A 19,841-nucleotide genomic window follows, 5' to 3' on the forward strand; every position below is an offset into this window, starting at 1 on the left:
AGACCGGAGCTGCGGTATACTGTCCCGGACACACACACACACCTTACAATGGTGATCGGGGGCAGCACTTCTCTATCGGGAATCATGGCTTGATCAGGGCAACGGTCGAGGAGACGCAGCATTTCGTATGTCGGTGAGTGCGCCAAAAGCGCCTCGTTCTTTGCATCTGGGGTTCTGTACTGGACGATACGGTTATCATGGGAGAGTGCTCCTTGTTATCGCTCGCATCATACCCGAGGTGCTCATAGACATCCCGAGACCGTCTGTATCGTTTGCGTTGTTCCTGATGACGCAGCGAGAGACACATATCAGATGCGTCAGGATTTCAGTGGACGGTTTTTTTATCGCTCACGACTGGTTTCATGGAGATGCATCACCGCAAATATCGATACACCAGAACGCGTTCCAATGCTGTAAGCGTGCGCGGTGGACGCAGTATTCGGCAGACCGCCGGATCCATCGAGTCACGAGTTCGAGCAAGGAACACTGCTTCGGGGCAGGTTGAACTCGAAAGCCTTCGTAAAAAGATGATACTGAAAAGCTTTTCCAAGCAGCATCCTCTGATCCAGAGGCATCTGTTGAGATCGATCCATGCCGTACGCTAAGAATCCCCACGAAAATGCGATTGTAGTGCGAACCAACACCCTTGCACGCTGATTCCCACTCGCTCTTCTTTCCTCGACGAGGGACCCCTTTCCGACGCCATACAAGCGGCGCTGCCGCTTGTATGGTCATCTGCTACCGTTGCAATGTGTCCGCAGTTGGCAGGAGAGCATCATGCACATGCATCATGGACTTTCTGAACCTATTGCGGCCGAGCCTGTATACGCGCAGTAACATATTCTGCGCTCTGTCTATGGTTCTATCCGGGTTTAGAAAGCATTTCCAAGTAGAGTGCCTCGACTGAAGCACCTTTTTCTCAACTGAAAACTTGCTCGGGTAGATACTCGGTTCCTGCAGTAGAATAGATACTCAAGTTCAGGTCCCGAATATCTACCGGAAAGCGCGCTCAACAAGAACTAGGAGCGAACTTTTCCACCGTCAGACAGGACGGGATTTGCAATCGAAATCATACATTATTCCGAATTACAGAGAATCCGGGTCCCGCCTCCTCAGCAACTTCAAAAACACACCCCGAATCCGCCCTCACCAGGCACGAAGCTACGCACCCGAGGCGGGCCTCCACCGTCGGGCTCCGCGGTACTGCCGGCGTTCGCTGGGCATCGCGTGTGTTGCGCGGGAAATGGGATTTGCGCGGGAAAACGCATCGCCTCGCTTTGCCGCTGCGTGCTGCCTGCGCGATGCGTGCGCTACAGGCGTAACGTGCTTGTTTTCGTTTATCGCACAAGTGCAGTGTTCGTGATGGTATCATCTCCTGAACGTCAACGCGGTCGAAGGTATGAGAGCAGGGAAGCTGGAGGTGCAAGGGCCACTGGTCGTACAGATAGCCAATCGGGAAGCTCCGGGTACTCGAGCTCGCGGATTGAGAATACGCCTCTTGAACCGAATATCATCGGTGACCCGGAGACTGATCGACGTTTACCTGGGGCGTCTGTGGCTGGGAACGCTTCAGAATGGGGTCAGGTTCTCGGTGCATTGGAGTCTGCAGAGGAAGGAGAATCTTCGGACGAGGGATTGTTGGACGATAGTGCTGCAGATGCGGCCGAAGCAGACTCTGAGGTTTCCGGTGAGGATCTTTTGGAAAACATGGAACGCGACTACCTGCCCGACCCAGAGCGTGACCGTTATGAAATCGATCCGGAGGCGGAATATGACTCTGAGGCAATGGAGCAGATGGACCCAGTTACCCGTAGACTAGCTGATGCTGCGGTAGACAGGCGTCTGCGCGAGGCCCGTCGTGAGCGGGCCCGTCGCCGGGCAAGTCGCACGCGTTCACGTCTAATGCATATGTTATGGTCAGAGTCAGCGGAAAGCAGTTCTGAAATGCATTCCCTTCGTGCAAGTGCAGCTGACGCGTCCGAAAGCGGTGCAGAACGCACACCCCATAGTGGCTCGTCATCCTCGCCGCGAAGGCGACAGTCCCAACCGCCACTGACGTCGTCCCCAATTTCGACCAGTATCATGCTGGCAGACGGTCTGTCTTCCACAGCAGATCCACTCGATGATGGCGCTGAAGAGGGCAGTTTCCATTTGGATGATCACGGTAGCGATATTCGATCGTGGCTGTGCCAGGAGCGCGCCCAACGCGCCTTGCAACGGCGCTTCATTACGTTTCTGCGGCAAGCCGTCGATGACACCACCGGCAGAGCGATCTACGTTGATCGCATCAAGCACATGTGCGCAGAGAACACCCAGAGCCTTGTTTTGAGCTATCACGACCTGATGACTGCGGACCCTCTGCTTGCTGTCTGGGTCTCTGAGGCTCCGGCCGAGGTGCTCCGCATCTTCGATGATGCAGCGATGCATTTTCTGCTCAGCATGTTTCCCCAGTATCGCACCATCCACCGAGAGATCCATGTGCGCATCGCGGACTTGCCTATAAGCGACCCGCTGCGCGACATTCGGCAGGTGCATCTGAACTGTCTGATTCGAACATCAGGGGTGGTCACAAAGCGCAGCGCAGTACTCCCGCAGCTCAAGCTTGTCACGCTAACCTGCCGAGCATGCAGTGAATCGCTCGGTCCAATCGCTACCAATTCGTTGAATCCAGAAAAGTCCGTGAGATGCTGCGCGAGATGTGGGTCCAGGGGGCCCTTCGAGATCGACGCACAGCAGACTGTTTATGGTAACTATCAGAGAATGCTGATTCAAGAGCCACCGGGTACGGTGCCTCCCGGACGCCTGCCTCGCTACAAAGAAGTGATATGCACTGGCGACCTGATCGATGTCGCACGACCCGGCGATCTCATCGAAGTGACTGGCATCTATCGTCACAGCTTCGACGCGTCGCTGAACTTGCGTCATGGATTTCCCGTTTTTGCGACCGTCATAGAGGCCAACTATATCCGACGCCTGGACGGGGCTCTCGCTGAGCTCGACGCCCTCACCGACGAGGACGAGAAAACGATCCAGGCGCTCGCTCGTGATCCGTACCTGGCCGAGCGAGTCACAGCGACGATCGCGCCTTCCATTTACGGACACGAGAACGTGAAACGAGCCCTTGCGCTTGCGCTTTTCGGTGGTCAGGCGAAAGAGATCGGCGAGCGGCATCGTACCCGCGGCGATATTAATGTCCTTATTCTGGGGGATCCAGGCATGGCCAAGTCCCAGTTCCTCAAATATTTGGAGAAAGTCGCCCCGCGCGCTGTCTACACGACGGGAAAGGGTGCGTCGGCGGTGGGCCTCACAGCGGCTGTCCACAGGGATCCAGTCTCACGCGAATGGACCCTAGAGGGCGGCGCACTCGTTCTCGCCGACCAGGGCGTGTGCCTTATTGATGAATTCGACAAAATGAATGATCAGGATCGCACCTCTATCCACGAGGCCATGGAGCAACAGAGCATATCCATCTCTAAGGCTGGGATCGTTACGACCTTGCAGGCGCGCTGTGCGGTGATTGCGGCGGCGAATCCTACCAAAGGGCGCTACGATCCGGCGGTCTCATTCATGGAAAACGTGGACCTGACAGAGCCAATCCTGTCCCGTTTCGATGTGCTCTGTGTCGTGCGCGATGTTGTCGACCCGTCTGCTGACGAGCAGTTGGCGGATTTCGTTGTCCAGTCGCACATGCAGGCACATCCATACGGCGTCTTGATGACGTCCCGGAACGCGGGTGCTGAGCGTACCCACGGCAACGACAGTGCCGACGAAACCGACGTTGGTGCATCGCAGCCGCTGGTCCCAGTGCTGCCACTGTCGCAGCCTGCGGAGGCTGCCCCCGTGGAGGCACGAGATCCGCCATCGACGACAGCAGTCTCGCCGACTAGGCCACTCGCAGGGGCTCTTGATCCGGTCAGCACATCTGGACGCATGTGCTCGCCAGGCGAGCGCCGGTTCGAGCCCATTCCTCAAGACCTCTTTCGCAAATACATCGTGTACGCACGCCGCCGCGTTCATCCACGTCTTGCCAACGTAGATGAGGAGAAGATCTCGCAGCTTTACATCGATCTGCGACGTGAGTCGCTTGCCTGCGGCGGTATGCCGATAGCGTTGCGACATCTCGAGTCTGTCATTCGACTCGCAGAGGCGCATGCGCGAATGCATTTACGCTACCAAGTCATTGATGAGGATGTCAATGCTGCCATTGCAGTCATGCTCGAGTCGTTCTTCTCATCCCAGAAGTATTCGGTGATGCGCGGTCTGAAGCGAACCTTCCACAAGTACCTCGCCTTTCAACGCAACGACGACGAGCTGCTTCTCTACTTGATCAACGGTTTGGTGCGCGAGTATGCTTCCGCGGAAGCGGCAGCGCGTTCCGGAGCAGAGACGTACCAGTTGGCGCTTTCGCAGTCAGCATCGCAGGGCGCAGCTGGCCAAGGCCAGCGGGCATCGGGGTCGTCCGGCGCCACGTCTGCAGCGCTCTCCAGAACAGTTCGTGTTCCTCTTGTCGACTTTGAGAACCGCGCACGAGCGCTGGGCATCACCAATATCGAGCGCTTCTATACGAGTGACCTCTTGCGCGCCCGACGTTTCGAGCTCGATCGCCGCCACGGTTACATCATCAAGCACATTTAAACCTATCTGCTGGTATATCTGGTGAGGCCTGGTACGCCCCGAGGCACTGCCGCTGACTAAGCAAGCACCAGCTTTACGCTCTCGAGCAGTCCTGGCGACCGCTGCTCTAGCCCAGAACGCCTAGATAGTCGGCCCGCAGCGTCCCGACGGCCGCGATCTCCGTAGCGTCACGACGCATACCCACAATACGCAAGCGTACCATGGTGCCTACCTCTAATCGATCCTCGCTACCCTGAACAACAGAGGCGAAGCACTGCTCGCTATCGTCAAACTCCATGTCACTGGGGACGTTACGCGCGCTCACGAAAACGCTGAGCGGTCCGACCGCCACGAATACCCCGTGTCGCGTAACCGATGCGATGACACCGTCCAGAACCTCACCCAAGAACGGTCGATATACCAGCGCTTTGTAACGAAGTCGAAAGATAGCGTGTCCGGTTCCGGGAAGGATTCTACCGGGCGGGAGTGGTCGCTCGACCTCGACCACGGCGAGCAGGTAACCATAGAGGCCGGAGGTTGTTCCCTCGGTCAGTGTCAGCAGTCGATTGATGACGTGATCGGGAAGCTTTGCGTGAAAATGTCTCGGATGAACCGTGACGCTTTTTGTGAGTTCCAGTATAAAGAACGCCATCAGCAGCTACTGCACAACAACATCCACCGCCACCTTTCGTCGAGGAGCAAGCACCAGCCGGTGAGGCTGTGCAGCGGTTACACACCGCAGCAACGCGCTACGGCCTCAACATGCATCCAAATGAGTCAAACGTGACAAAACAACGGGAACTAGTCACTGATGTGTTGCACCTGTACCGGCAGACGCGATACGGACCCGTCACTAGCAACCCGATAACAGTGTCGTTGCAGCTTCATGGAAAGCATCGCAAGCGGGGGAAAGGTTTCCGTACTCTGGAACGTTTACTTTCTAGGTGGACGGTTCCGCGAGCGGGACTAGACTGCCAGGTCTGGTGCTTCTTGCTCGGCCCAGTGTGGCGGGTGCTTTCGTGAGATCTGAACAGCTCGTCCACAACGCAGTTTATTCTGGGACTAGGGGCCGGTTATTTGCATCCGGGTGTCGTCCTGGTTGCGGTGGTCTCCGAGCATATCGCTTCGCCTAGTCGCCGGCATTCGGTTTGTTTGCGCAGCGTACCGGCCCGCACGGCGTGATCATGTAGCCCGCGGACCCTCTATCAAGGGAAGCATTCCTCGTGCCGACCCACCGCCAGTTATATGACAAGGCCGTTCCGCGTACGTGCTGCATCCGCACCGGCGGTCTAGGCGCTATGGCGGGTGCAGCAAGGCAAGCACTCGGCATACGCTAGAACGTACGAACACGACCAGTGCATCCGAGAGGAAGAAGACGTGATGGAACTTTGAGGTAGAGTGCATCGTCATGGACGCTTTTCCGAGTGCCAGTATGCATTCCGCAATCCGGAGTCTATGCTCAATGTAAATATTTTGTCAAACAGACAGAAAAACACACCCGGCAACGTTGAATGCCCCGCCCAGCGCCGGTGTGCGCCCCGTGCGGGACCCGTAAGCGCCATGTGCACTGGATGAGCGCTTTGGTCTCATCGTTGAAATGATCTGGATGTTGTTGGACGTTCGATGGTTGCCATCAAGACGAGAAGAGAGCGAGTCTGCTCCAAATAGCACCCCGTTTCCCAGCGCTCAAGAACAGACGTCCGGTCGGGAACAGGGATGCGTTCAGTCGACTTCGTACATTCGAGTTTTCCGTACGCGCCGGATGCACTGCACGAGTTCCCCTACGATACAGAACACTGAGTCCGTGCTTGAATCATCAACTGAATGAAGATGTAACGAATGAGCACTGCACAGTAGCGGCGCTATCATTCAATCAATCATTCACTCAATGTTTCTTTCTTTCATGCAATCATCCATTCAATCACTCATGCTTTCTTTGACTCATTCACTCAATGTTTCTTTCTTTCATGCAATCATCCATTCAATCATTCACGCTTTCTTTCTTTCACTCATTCAATTACTCAATCTTTCCTTCTTTTCATCCAATCATCCATTCAATTATTCACGCTTTCTTTCTTTCACTCATTCAATCACTCAATCTTTCTTTCTTTCTTTCAAAATGGCTGATGCGCACGTGCTCGCCTCTGCGGTATTCGTAACGCACTCGGCGTTGCTGAACGCAACGTGTATTTTTTTGTCAAACCTATTACGTTCTGCAACTTCACGCGCACCACAAACGTCAGTGAGAAGCGTCTTCCGCGAACGACGGCTCGTTACGCGGCAGATCCACTTCACGGTAGCGTTTACAGGTCGCTTGCACGAGCTACAACGACACAGCACGGTGGGCAATGTTCTGCACCTTGGCCGGCTACCGTTGGCTGAACAGTGGCTCGCTACTGAGACGTTTGTCGCAGCGAGCAGTGCGCCGCTTGCCGACAGCACCGCTGTGCCACCTGCACAACGGCGCCACTGAAAGCGCAGCCTCAAACGGAGCTCTACGCATTGTCGACGAAAAGGTTGCCTACCGACGCTATGCAACCGTGTTTGAACGAACTGTACAGTACCCGGACGGCCGCCACGTCACTTATGACATTCTCGGTCAGCCGGCCGTTCAGAGCGCCTCGGTGCTGGTGTTTCCCTTTGATACGCAAAGCAAAACCTGCTACGTTATTCGAGAGTACTGTCCAGGTCCGAACCGTGTACTCTATGGCTTTCCAGCTGGTATGGTCGAAACGAAACACGAATCATTGGAAGCCGCTGCTCGGGCAGAGCTTTCGGAGGAAGCACATCTGCGTTGTGCGCAACTCATCGATCTGACAGCTCAGGCCGCAGTTTGGGAGCGGTCCTTCGAAGTGCCGAATACCGCATCAGATGCTGAGAACTGTCTGCGAGGATTCTTCGCTGACAAGTACTCCCGGAATGTCTGCAAAATGTATTTGGCGTTGAATCCCGAGCCCGATGGACACCCCGGCTCGATGGACGCTGAGGAGCTTATCGAGCAGGTTGGTGCGGTACGGGTGCCGCAGTTGGAAGCGTGGCTCTGGAGTGGTCAAATGACCATGCCACACATGCTGCTCGCGATGTGCGCGTTGACTTACCTGCGACAGCGCGGGATGCTGACGTAGCGCTCTCGGTCGTTTTCGCAGTCGATTGCTAGACCAGAGCTCAGCACGCTCTGCGCACGATGTCCATGGTCGGGCAGAGACCCTTATGGAATGCATCCGCGACGTGACTCTAGTCGTCGTTGTGTGCGATAGGCGACTTTCTCAAGCGTGCATGTACGTACTCTTTTGTCGCTGCGATGTGCTTCGAACATGACCCATCACGGCTGGTTCGGGTCTAAACGTAAAGAACCTCCAATCCAGTGGAGACGTGGGTGCGCATGATTCGTATGTCTGTGCGGGCTCCAGATCTTTGGGAGAACAAGCTACGGACAGCTGCATCCCGAGCAAACCCCGTACTGGTTAACGTGAAGGATAAACTCGCCAGGAGGCTCAGATGTCGAGCGCGTCGCAGCGTTGACATCGGATTCAGAGCTTTTGGTAGGCGCTTGTTTGCAGAACACCTCCGAACTCATCCAGAGACACTTGCATGCGCTTCTCTGGACTGATACCAAGTACGGCAGCTTTGCGGAAAATGGATAACCTTGCCAGGTCGAAGCAGCGCGCGAATGGACCGGCGATCGTGTCGGTGTACCGCGGGATGATGTTGTTCCAGAATACTTTAGGAGGCGGCTACGCCCGCCGTAGGACATTCGGTTCAGGTTTATGTAGCGGATAGATGCCATTCCGGGATACACTGGATGGCGGTTTCGCCCGCTGGAGCCCGTTCTGATACGGGAGCATCTGCCCTCTCGTTTACGCGCTTTCCAGCCACGATTGTTCGCTAAGGGCGCGCTCCATAGCCTGCACGGCGAATGCTCCGGGTTGTCGTAGGCGTCCGCGCGCTGCGTTTACAGCAGCGCCGCTCGTCCCGTCGACAACCCCAGTCTAACGTTCCTGATCCCGTCCACAGTTCATGCACGTTGCTGTGGATGCTGCAACAGAGCTGACTCCGCCTCCGATCACCAGCCACAATTCAAGACGCCGCTGGACGGAACGACGCGCCCGCGCTCTCTTCGATGCACATGGCATCGTTGACGTCGCCGATGACCTCGGTGCGTACCTGCAACATCGCCAGCACGGCACGTCTGAGCAAGCGCACGGCTAGCACCGTCGGAGGCAAGCTCGTCGCGTGGCGGGAACTTGACGGCACAGTCGCTTCGAGTCCATGATTCGTATGCCTGTCCGTGTGGGCGTATAGGTGACTCGAGTCCGCATGGTGTGCAGTTGAAGATGAACCCACTCCCTGGATCAGGGGCACGGTGGCGGAACATGCACCGGATCCAGGTATCGACCACGACGTACCGTTCACGTGCACCGTTGCTGCGTGGCTACCCAGACGCTCCCGAAAGGATCCAGTGGGCAATATGGCTGCAGCGGCGCTTGAAGAACTGTGGTTCGGTCGCAGGCATAGGGTCCTGCACAACATCGACGCCGCCGGCGTTCGCTAAACTTTGCGAATCGGTCGAATGATGGGATTCATTTGATCCATGTAGCACATGATCCACATGAACCACATACAGAATCCCGACATAAACACAGTAAGCCGCGCAATGGCGTAAACATCTGCGTTTTTCCGCCAGATCATACCCACCACGAACCAAGATACTAGCGTTAGGACGACAAACAGCAAACTGCCTGCAACGATGCCACCCCATGCCATGGCTGCCAGACGAGTCAGCAGAATAAGGGCTGCAAGACCAGCTGCACCAAGCAGTGTCCAGCGACAGGCTGAGGCCAGTCGGCGAAGCGGCCTGCCCAGCTGACTCGAGAGACCGACCCGGCGGTCTGTGTTTCCACCGGCCCCGAACTTGCCACCAGCACGTTGGGACTGAACGAGCCCTTCCTCCAGATATGCTGGCAAGGTATCAGTGAGTCGCGGATACAACGCGTCTCCGACTGCCAGTGCGCTCACCGAGGTTCCTGTGGCGGGCACTCGCGTTGGCACGCTGCGCAAAGTTACAGCACCAGTGTACTCAGTAGAGGTGCCAGTGCCGCTTGTTTTGTGAGAAAGGAGCAGGGCTGTCTGACCTCGCGAAGGGCGCTGCGTCTGTGGGAACCCGCCGTTTACGAGCTCCGCTCCAGAGAGCGTTAGAAAGTGACCAGAATGTGCGTCGTCGTGGTCGTCGTCGCCGGTTGCCGCAGCACGTAGACGCGTCAAGAGCTGCGTTCGCCACCGCTGAAACGAGTCGTCTCCAGCTCTCGAGTCGTGTGAGTTTTTCCGCTTGCGTTGCTCCAAACGAGGCCGTTCGGGCATACACGGTTCGAGTGACCCTGCCCAAAACGCACGGTCTCCGCTTTTGCGTCCTTCTAACTGTTCTCCGCACTAGGACGCTGTCTGGCTTCGAGCGCGCCGGAAGCACGAACCTTCCTCGCCCAAAACGAAACCTGACGTCGTACTTCAAACTGACGCCGTTTCGTTGACGCTTATTTTCGGGCAGATAGCAATGGTAAACAGAATCTTTATGATATCCAAAGAAATCTGCCGCTTCCAGCGTCGTACAAGCACACTCCAGCGTACAGCGAACCCACAACACAGCGTGCAGCTTCGGGTCCACAGCTAGGCACCCGTGCGACTCGCTCTTCCAATGATAATCGATGCATCGTGTCGGGTGCGCCGGCGTCAGCGCACGCTGCCGATAACCGCAGAAGACACCTGCACCGCACTGCATACCCATTTGCTTGCCGTAAACTCCAGCCCAGTGTGTTATGTGTGTTATGTGTGTTGTGTGTGTGTGTCTGGCGACTTCACCGGTCCAGTGATGCTCAAGCACAGCGGCTCCAGCAGGCGCTTCCCGCTGCGCCAACTTTTCGAGCGCCGGGATCGTTTACACTGCGAGTGAATCCCCGGTTGCGCGATGACGATCGGCATCCAGGAGAAGATGCATCATGTCACGCCAGATCTCGGGGGTTTCAACAGCCACCTAGCAGCTAGCAGCTAGCACCTCGCAGCAGCTCGCAACAGAGCTTTCTTGCATGCGCGTAGGGCATGCACGATGCTGTGCGCGTAAAATGCGACATAGCTTCCCAGAGCGATACGTCGGCGGTGGTGCGATCGCCCGCTGCCCCATTCTACGGATCATTATCAACATCTAGCGGGGGCGTCATCGTCGTCGTCGTCGAATCTGCCGTGCGTACGGCGACGGGTCCCTTGACCTGCGTCGCTGTACGAGGCGCTGCAACGTAGGCTGGTGCCTGCGCTGAACCCAGGTGTACAGTGCACCGTCGCGTTACAGCGATGCTGGCCGCGACTAGTACGGCAGTCGACGAGACTGGCGATCAGCATAGTGCTGTCTCCACGAGCGACAGTGACGAGTGGGTCGTGGAGGCCGCCGCTCTTGGAGTTTTGCAGGGCAAAAAGGTGAGTGAGTTCATCAACGACACGGACGCGTTGCGAGCAGTCACACGGGAGCTAGCTCCCTCGACAAAGGATAGTGTTGATATGGAGCGTTCACAATTTGCAGAGCGGTTTCAGGTAACTGTCCCGAGTGTCTTGGAGTTACCCGGTGGAACTGACATCAACCAGGACCAGGAACTGGAGACGCGCTTCCGGGCAATAGCGGCACTGGGAGCGTGGATCGGCACTGAATGGTGTGCAGCACACGGTATCCGAACAGAGCGTCCTGCGGACTATTTCGCGGAAATGCTCAAGTCCGACGATCACATGGCACGCGTGCGCAAGGCGCTGCTCGAGGAGCGCCAACGCCTCCACGAAATTCAGCGAATACGTGCTGAAGCACTGACACGTTTGGAGGCAAAGCGGCGACAGCGGGAAGCCCGAGTGCGTCTGCAGGAGTCCAAGCGTGCAGGTTTTGCCGAAGTCGAACAGTGGAAGCGCGAACAGGGTCTAAGTTCGGGCCAGGCGGTCGGCAGCGAGCGGTACAGGCAGCGAGTGGTTCAGCGAAATCACTCGAAAGCAGCGGGGAGACCTCGGGGGAAAAGACGAGAAATCAAAAAACGACCGGGAAAGAAGCGACGTGAGCAGCTTCGTGCGCGGCGGCAGCAGTCGTAAGCCGGAGGCCGAACTCCACTGACGCTGTTCGGAGCCTGTCAATGCTGGGCGAATACAGCGCTTCGGACACGGTTTGTTGCTAACGTCGATGCGCATAGGATGGGCGGGACCGGTCGAAGCCAGAGGCTCCCACGCTTGCCTTGGTGCGAATAGGAAGCGCTCATCCCCAGAGAGATATTTCGAGGAGAAGCAAGCACATTGGCTTTGTTGCTACTTGGTAGCAGCCTGAAATACCCGGGTCGCTTTCGGTTACCGTCTGTCCGTCTGTGGACTTCATTTTCGGATCTATTGTTGCTGTGATCACATCCGAATGATGCTCAACTGATAAAGTCACTCGGATGCCGCGAACCGCTCTCTGCGGTAAGGGTTGTATGATGCGCTAATCGAGTGAGCCAAGGAATCCATGCATGCAGCAGCAAGGTATGTCGCTTTTCATGACGCATGACGCACTGGTTTTGCGTTATGCAAGCTGGTATTGCATGGCATTCGTGGAGATCCCAGGGATCATCGATATGACGTTGAGCGTCATGCACCGCACGGGTATGCATGGTGTAGATTGTCTCTGGTGGCTGGTGCCCGACATCATGCACCAGCCACGAGACGCTCCAGAGAGACTCCCCTGGTGGTGGAACGATAGCGTCGCGTACGACGTAGCAGAGTCGGAACCTTCGCGTAGACTGCAGACAATCCGATATCCCTGTTATGTTGTGCACTTTACGCGAAATACTGCGCTCCATGTATCCTGTTTGTCTTTCAGCTGTTCTCAAGCTGTGTTCATAAACACGGAATACCTTCATAGCAAGATACAGGGCTTGGATGTGTGCACGTCTGTAGAAGGCTCGCAATTCCGCCCAACTTTGCTGCATTCTTCAACCTCGCATTTTCGTCGAATCAAACGCAGCTTGCGAAAACCCGTGGCAGCAGACTTCGTGTCGCTCGCGTCCGGGTTACATGGTCAGCCCTTTCTATCACGAGGTTTGAAGACTTGAAAGCAAGTAGCGGAGACTGCTGGCGCAAGACATCAAACATGTTCGCGCGTATGAATGACTTGGCAAGCCCCGTGCCCAGCCTGACCTGGGCTCTTTCGTTCAGCTCAACGGTTTTCTAGCATAGGCAGCGACTTGAGCAAGCTACTGTTGTTTCGAGTGCACACTGCACGGCGAAGCGGTGTCAACGCCTATTACCATACAATCGCGCAACGTCACGGAGTGCGGGTTGATCGCTTTTGCTTTGCACGAGTTGTACGTGAGCGGGCTTTTGGGCGAGCACCCTGGAACGCCTTCGCCCTGCACGTCTGTTGACTATCTATTCCTCGGTGTTGATGCTTGGACGACCACACCAATGGAACAGAGACTTGACTCCAGTTATCCTATGCGTTCACCGCGCTATGCATTTGAGTCGCTTCAGGCGCGCGTTCTCAATTACAGACGACGGCACCGTCGGAGTGATGCCGTTCCGCTCCCGGGGGAACACCCGAAAACGGAGGCTCTCGGCACGACGCTGTCGCCAAAGTCCGGCCACTGCCTCTCCAAGACCCAGAACGCTGCGGTAAATACATCTACGACGAGAGCATATATTCTAGTACAGCATACTCACAACTGTCTCTGGAGGCACCATTTTGGGCAGTTCGCAGCCAACGTCTCCCTGCAACAGCAGCTGGGAGCAGCATCAAGCCACTGATAATGGCCTCGCGCCATTGGCCTCGAACGCCCAGGCGAATTCGCTTTGTAGGCGTGTGTGTGCTCAGGCGTATAGCACTTATCGATGAGATCATCTGTTGCGAAATTCGGTAGTTCAGTGAGATCCTTTGCAATCATAGACCAGTAGTTGCCTACTGTGTTTTCATGGAGTACCCCGAAGCGGACTCCCAGCCCCAACCAGAGCCACTCGACGTGGTGTTGCCTCGGGGGGCACCCCCGGACGTCGTTGGGCCGGTGGTCAACGGCCTCAGTTCCAGCGACTACTATTTTGCTTCCTATAGCCACTTTGGTATTCATGAAGAGATGATTAAAGACAAGACGCGGACGAAGACCTACATGCGAGCGATCCTTGACAATAGGCACGTTTTTGATGGCAAGGTCGTCCTCGACGTCGGGGCAGGGACAGGTATTCTGTCGCTTTTCGCGGCTCGCGCAGGCGCAGCTAAAGTCTACGCTATCGAATGTGCCGACATTGCTCGACAAGCGCGCGAGATCGTAAAGGCGAACCATTTCGACCACGTAGTTGAGGTCATCACCGGCCAGATCGAAGAGGTGCAGCTGCCGCGGGACCCACAAACGGGTGCAGAGCCTCTTGTCGATATTATCGTATCGGAATGGATGGGCTACTTTCTCTTCTACGAGAGCATGCTGCAAAGCGTTCTCTTCGCCAGAGATCGCTGGCTCAAACCTCGTGACGGGCATCTCTTTCCCGATGGCGCAACGCTCTACATCTGTGGGATCGAGGATGCTTCCTTTCGTAGTGAAAAATTCGATTTTTGGGAGAACGTCTACGGTTTCGATTTCTCGTGTGTTAAGCGGCTGGCGCTTACCGAGCCCCTCGTGGATTATGTGGACGTCGATCAGATCGTTACAGACACGTGCCCCGTGCTGCGGCTGGATCTGCATCGCCTCCAGCCGCAGGATCTCGACTGGAGTGCGCCGTTCCACATCACTGCAGAGCGAGATGACTTTGTTCATGCCTTTGTTGTGTTCTTCGACGTGCATTTCGGTGGGTGTCATCGACCGTTGACGCTGAGCACAGGGCCGTACGCTTCGCCAACGCACTGGAAGCAGACAGTGCTCTATTTGGATCGGGCGTTGCCGCTGCGAACGGGCGAGCGCATCGAGGGCACCCTTGCCTGTCGACGGAACGCACAGAATCCTCGCGATCTCGATATAGGTATCTCGTATCGCTTTCGGGGTTCGCAAATGAGCGCGAAGAAGATCCTCCGGTATCAAATGCATTGACAAGGCGACAGCGGCGCAGTAGGCGTGTGCGCACACAGGTTGCCATGCGAACCCCCGGGGGCGAACTGCATCACTGTCGCGAGAATTGACCGCAAATTGCGATTCCGTTTCGCGGGTCATTGAGCCGGGAAAGGGAGCCTCGATATCCCCGATGATCAGCTGTGGTTAGGTATGGATCGCACGTGGTGCTACGTCACGGATGACGCGTCTGGTCTTTCGTAGCGCAAAAGGGCACAGCATCCTCGTTCGGGTGAATGCCGCGTTGGTATTGCTGTATTCCAGCCCGTGGAAGTTGCGGATTGCGTTCGTTCGTGGATGGAGGCGGTGTACTCGTTCGCGATGCTCATGGTCGATGTTCGTCGGTGAGAGAGAGAGTTGAGATCAGCGTTTCACCAGCGTCTTGCATGGCGTGCAGCAACGCCACATGCCCCGAGCGTTTGCTCGAAGAAGAAGAATAGCCGTTCTTTGCGTATATACGCACTGGGTAAACGAGCGAGCAGATGCATGATTTCTGGTCCAGTGGTAATCACTTGAACCCGCTCGCGCCCGGCAGCGGAGTCGAGGCTCGTAAGCGCCACTGCGCCCTGCTCTCGTTTGCGTGCCTCATTTCATGCGAGTCCAGGTGCGGCTTTTTGGTGCCTGTGAATGCGGCGACCTCGGTGATAGACACTGGTGTATGCTGGGCGTTCCTTGACGCAATCTGTGTCAGCGGAGCGTCGTAGAAGGTATCGAGCATAGAACCTGCCTCCGAAAGTTAAAACTCATTTGATTTTTCATCCCGAATTCGTGATGAGAATCATATGAGCGCGTGACACAGCGTATGGAGTCACCAAGTGCGTCTAACCGGGGGAACGGTGACGCAAGTCAAATATCCGAGTCCAAGTTGAGCCGTATGCCTTCCGAAACCTTTTTCGGTTTGATTTCAGACCCAGGCAAGAGCGAACGATCACGCGCCAAAGAATGAAAGCGCACCAGCGTGGTTCTGTGGGCTCTTTGACGGGAATAGATGCCTCCAAAGTCGCCACTGCCGTCGCTGAAGCATAGCGTCGCGTTATAGACTGGGCACGGGACTGCGTAACGTCCAGGTTTTAGGGCTCGTAGCAGGTATTTCCAAGCCTGGCCGGATCGAACATTCCTAAGTAAACCGCACCATATCAAGAAAAAGAGATCGTCCTGATGACAAGCGGCATATCCAGCTTTGATCGAGCTCAGCTCCACATGTCGAATCATGGAATGCCATGATTGCTCTTCATTATCCACAGAGCATCGTTCCCAGTGCGAACAGGCTGCGCTCCATGCATCTGGACTGCTGAACCCGAACATACCGATACTTCGAACCAGGCGCCACGCGAATGCCCATTGCATTGACCACTGATGTTTCATAGCGGATGTCTACAGCAATTCAGTACAATGCCAATGAAGCGTACGAAACAAGTCCCTGGAGAGCTCGCTCGACGCCGTGCGATCAGGCGCTGTGGAGACATTCCATATTTCTGGATGCTGATCGAGGCACTACTACCTCGATGCAGCAAGTGCTTGCGCACTCGGTTGCTCGTGGAATCACACCACAGAAGCCGTCCGACTTTCCATTGCCTGGCCAGCTGGGGTTTCGGCACCTTCCCGTCCAGCATCTCGTGCGACTAGCTCTGATGAAGGCACATCTTCTGTGACTGGTACACCGGGTACCGATATTCCCCGTGCGTCAATGGCTTTCTGTACGCATCGGAGGCAATCGTACGGAATCTATTCCGTCACACACACACACACACCTCAATGGAACGCTCTGACCTACAGGCAGGAGTGCTGCCTCTGCACCGCACAACACATCCAGTGCTGTACGCTACGGCACAATGACACGAACGCTCGGTCACTTGCTTTCGCTACTCATGGACGCAGCTGGTGAACGCTCACTCCTTGCCTCCGTCCAACAGAAAAGAGACCGTTGCCGAGCCCGACGCAGTCGTATGTCCCCCGGCTCGAAAAATCGTCTGCATGAGGAATGAACGCTTCTGCACAGTCCCTGAATGGAGCGTACGAAGCATCCGCCGCTGCTCGATACGGTGCTCAGGGCGTCGAGACGGGCCCAGACACAGTCATGCTGCTGGCTCGTTTGCATGCTGGCGAGCATTCGGAACCCCGGCGCAGGTGAAAAGCATCATGTGCTTGCACGACTCTCCCGAGGAAAGTGCACCTAAACACTGCGTCGGTCGCCGCTGTCCCTGGAGAGCTCTCCCCGTGTACCCCTATTCATCGAGATACGAGGAGCAAGGCCCGCCAATGCATTTCGTAAAGCAGCTCGAATGCTGCACACGTGCTCCCAGAGACTAGCAGTAGACCTCTCGCAGCGCAGTGCATCCAGTAGCCAAGTATCTGTGGGCACGGAATGGGCCCTGCAGCGACGCCCCGGGAGCGCCGCCAACAGCTGCCGTTGGGGGCTAGCGCACTCGAACTCCGGGCATCCATCTGCGCTGGGCTGGGGAGCGCGCTTCAGGAAAGCGTCGTCGCGTGAGCTACGGGCAAGGAACGCAAGCATCCCATTCCAACCGTGTTACGGGCATGACGTTCGTGGATCCGAGGCCGCGAGCCGCACCAAGCGCTTCATCGATCCGAAGCGACACTCGCTCCGATCCCGACGTTTCTTCTGAGGGTTTTCTCTACGAGCTCGGGCTCTTCCGCCGCCAGCAGCGAGTCACTCGCTTTCATCGACATTGCGAGAATCGCCTGCACCAGCTCCGACTTTCCTGGTCCGTTATGCTCGGGATGATCATGCCCACAGGTTGTGCTTCTTAGAGGACTGGTCATTGGTGAGCGTATGCTTTTGCGGTGTTTTTCTGAGGATCATTGGACGCTTCTCGGCACATCCGTCGTAGACGTTTTCTTCGATCGCCGATGTGGTGCTGCGACGCCAGGGGGCACTCTGAGCAGCGAAAATGCAAATCCCTGATCCCACGATCAGTGCGTATTGCATCTCCTGCCCGTGCATCAACTGTGTTACCAGGTGAATGTTTGACAGAAAAATCCAGCAGAAGAAGAGGGACAGCTGGCAACCCTGCGTTGGGATCCCCACGAAGCAGCTGCCTGACGAAGCATGTCAAGGCGAGTGCATCTAAGCGAGCCGTCCTCGGGTAAGAGGCTATCCAAACCCTGATGTTGTCCCGTGCCTCTCAACTTTGCTGGTATCAACGGCTCTGTCATGTATCCAGTAGCCTAAAAGTGACCTCTGACATCGGATAACACTCATCGGACTAGACTGACCCATGGAGCATTGGCTGGCACGAACTGCAGCTGAACGCCAATCGCAGTTATGTGTTCGTTGACGGCCTTTGAGTCATGGAAAGTGATACGGTCTTTGGGCACATCAGAATCATGTGAGAAGTAGAAGCCATAAAATGTATCGACGAAGGATGAGGTGTTGCAAGGTCCTCCCGTTTCACGATGCGTTTGCGGCGACGAGATCAATCGCCTCTGAACCTGATGTTGTCGGCATGCTCGTCTGGCGCTTCCCCGCAAACGGCGATTCACCCGCGCTTGGGTACCCGTCTGCAGCTCTACCACATTTCCGAATAAAATCTTACGGAGTGAGACGCGCACTCGTTCCACATGCTGTAATCGCTTGTGTTGCATTTTGTAATGAACAGGGCGTGTTGCTGAACACGTGATTGTCTCCAATAGAGGTGCGCCCCGTAAAACGAGGAATGTTTCACAACCAGAGTCTATGTATGTACACTTAGTCAAAGGGCGCTTCCGAGCCATTCTCCATCGGCCTGTGTGCTATCGGATTAAGTTTCATTCGACGCACACATCGAGCGTCAGAGCTTGCCCCACAAAGTTAGATCGCCTCAGTTCTCCGGGGCTCGTATGCTGCACCATACATCGACTCACGAACAACATGCGTGCGTTGTCGCTGGTGGAATTCATCATTACAGGGAGTCGTCGAGCTCGCGCCCTATGAGCCACTACAGTCTCGTCATCGCCCCGTCGGGTGAACAGCTGTTCCGGCCTATCTATTTTCTTCTTCTTCGTCACTTGTTCTTCTGCGCTCGATGTTTGGCAATGAGGGATTTTTCCGTTCGTTTTCGACAGGCGGCGATGGCGGCGCTCCGGGATCCCCGAATTCCCTGTGCATAACTTTCCCTTGGAATTTTTATTTCTTCAAAATGAACCGAAATCTATATTTCCGTAGCTGCGGACCTTCTTGGAGTTTCAAGGACTCGCAGGTGAATGACGAAAAATGCACCAGTGCGCCACCGAGCTGAAGACTTCAGCGCTTCGCCGGATTGAACAATCATTACTTTTCCCGATAGAAAGCACGCCCTCTATGGGGTTGAATCACGGTGCGTGTGTGTGTGTGGAGGAATAAACAGACGCTCTAGCCCCGACAGCATCAGCGAAAGCTCGAACACAAGCGGAATCGCACCATACCACATTGTCAAATGCACGGACGTTGTCAGATGTCGGGTGAAAAGTCTTCTATGATTCGACAAAGTCATTGGTGCTGTTGTGTGAGCCTTTCCTGCGAGCAAGACCGCGGCAACCTCATTGATGCACTGCTGCACAAAAGAACACGATAATGTCCTGGTTCTCTTCGAGTTCGATCGCACATACAGCGGACTCCTTCACCTCGAAAACATATAAACGCTCGGAAGATTTTGTTTGAAGGAAGCCTCATCGACTGAAAAAACATACTGACGTGCCTCTGCTTCATAGCGAAGGCGACTTTCCACGAACGCTCTAGTTTCGATTTCGATGCAAGATGGCCGTGAGTAAACTACGAATTACTTATTGCGACTATATTCCGGGGTTTCCGGGACCACACGAACACGCTGTGGAGAAGCAGAGACGCCCGTTGCGACTGCGAACTTCGCTTTCGCTTTCCGTAAGGCGATCAACGGGTAGTTTTTCTATCATTGGCAGCAAGTAATCCGTGAGCATATCGGTTTTCTGCACGCAACGCATATTCTTGTTTCTTTCAGTTTTCCCCAAACATCAGAATCCTGTGGTATGACTGATCTACAGGAGGAATGTAGCGCACCTTGCTCTGCTCCGTAAAGAATCTACCCTACGGGCAATTCGTCGACGATCTAAACACCACACTGCATCGTGATGTCAATCTCTTGCTCTACACTCCGAAAAAGCACTCGGTTACACCTAGTGGGATTGCAGCAA

The 19,841-nt window shown here is 55.6% G+C and overlaps 6 protein-coding genes and 1 non-coding gene across 7 annotated transcripts; 5 read left to right on the forward strand and 2 right to left on the reverse strand.

The window, feature by feature from the left end:
* Positions 1 to 1,362: 1,362 nt before the first annotated feature.
* Positions 1,363 to 4,635, forward strand: CYME_CMD025C (DNA replication licensing factor MCM2; the record flags this gene model as incomplete). The annotated part of the gene is made up of 1 exon (XM_005535346.1): positions 1,363 to 4,635. One exon carries the CDS (start codon positions 1,363 to 1,365, stop codon positions 4,633 to 4,635), a length of 3,273 nt encoding a protein of 1,090 aa, XP_005535403.1.
* CYME_CMD027T lies at positions 4,496 to 7,975 on the forward strand. The gene has a single exon (XR_002461227.1). It is a non-coding gene; the product is annotated as a hypothetical transcript (transcript).
* On the reverse strand, positions 4,742 to 5,266 carry CYME_CMD026C (RNA polymerase II subunit G; the record flags this gene model as incomplete). The annotated part of the gene is made up of 1 exon (XM_005535347.1): positions 4,742 to 5,266. The coding sequence occupies one exon, from the start codon at positions 5,264 to 5,266 to the stop codon at positions 4,742 to 4,744; it is 525 nt and encodes a 174-aa protein (XP_005535404.1).
* Positions 6,963 to 7,739, forward strand: CYME_CMD028C (hypothetical protein, conserved; the record flags this gene model as incomplete). The annotated part of the gene is made up of 1 exon (XM_005535348.1): positions 6,963 to 7,739. The coding sequence occupies one exon, from the start codon at positions 6,963 to 6,965 to the stop codon at positions 7,737 to 7,739; it is 777 nt and encodes a 258-aa protein (XP_005535405.1).
* A 1,187-nt stretch (positions 7,976 to 9,162) lies between the features above and the next one.
* Positions 9,163 to 9,972, reverse strand: CYME_CMD029C (hypothetical protein; the record flags this gene model as incomplete). The annotated part of the gene is made up of 1 exon (XM_005535349.1): positions 9,163 to 9,972. One exon carries the CDS (start codon positions 9,970 to 9,972, stop codon positions 9,163 to 9,165), a length of 810 nt encoding a protein of 269 aa, XP_005535406.1.
* Positions 9,973 to 10,953: 981 nt separating this feature from the next.
* CYME_CMD030C (hypothetical protein, conserved) lies at positions 10,954 to 11,727 on the forward strand (the record flags this gene model as incomplete). The annotated part of the gene is made up of 1 exon (XM_005535350.1): positions 10,954 to 11,727. One exon carries the CDS (start codon positions 10,954 to 10,956, stop codon positions 11,725 to 11,727), a length of 774 nt encoding a protein of 257 aa, XP_005535407.1.
* Positions 11,728 to 13,571: 1,844 nt separating this feature from the next.
* On the forward strand, positions 13,572 to 14,675 carry CYME_CMD031C (probable arginine methyltransferase; the record flags this gene model as incomplete). Its single annotated transcript, XM_005535351.1, has 1 exon — positions 13,572 to 14,675. The coding sequence occupies one exon, from the start codon at positions 13,572 to 13,574 to the stop codon at positions 14,673 to 14,675; it is 1,104 nt and encodes a 367-aa protein (XP_005535408.1).
* Between the last annotated feature and the right edge of the window lie 5,166 nt (positions 14,676 to 19,841).

The sequence above is a fragment of the Cyanidioschyzon merolae genome, chromosome 4 (assembly GCF_000091205.1).
Source record: "Cyanidioschyzon merolae strain 10D DNA, chromosome 4, complete genome".
NCBI lineage: Eukaryota > Rhodophyta > Bangiophyceae > Cyanidiales > Cyanidiaceae > Cyanidioschyzon > Cyanidioschyzon merolae.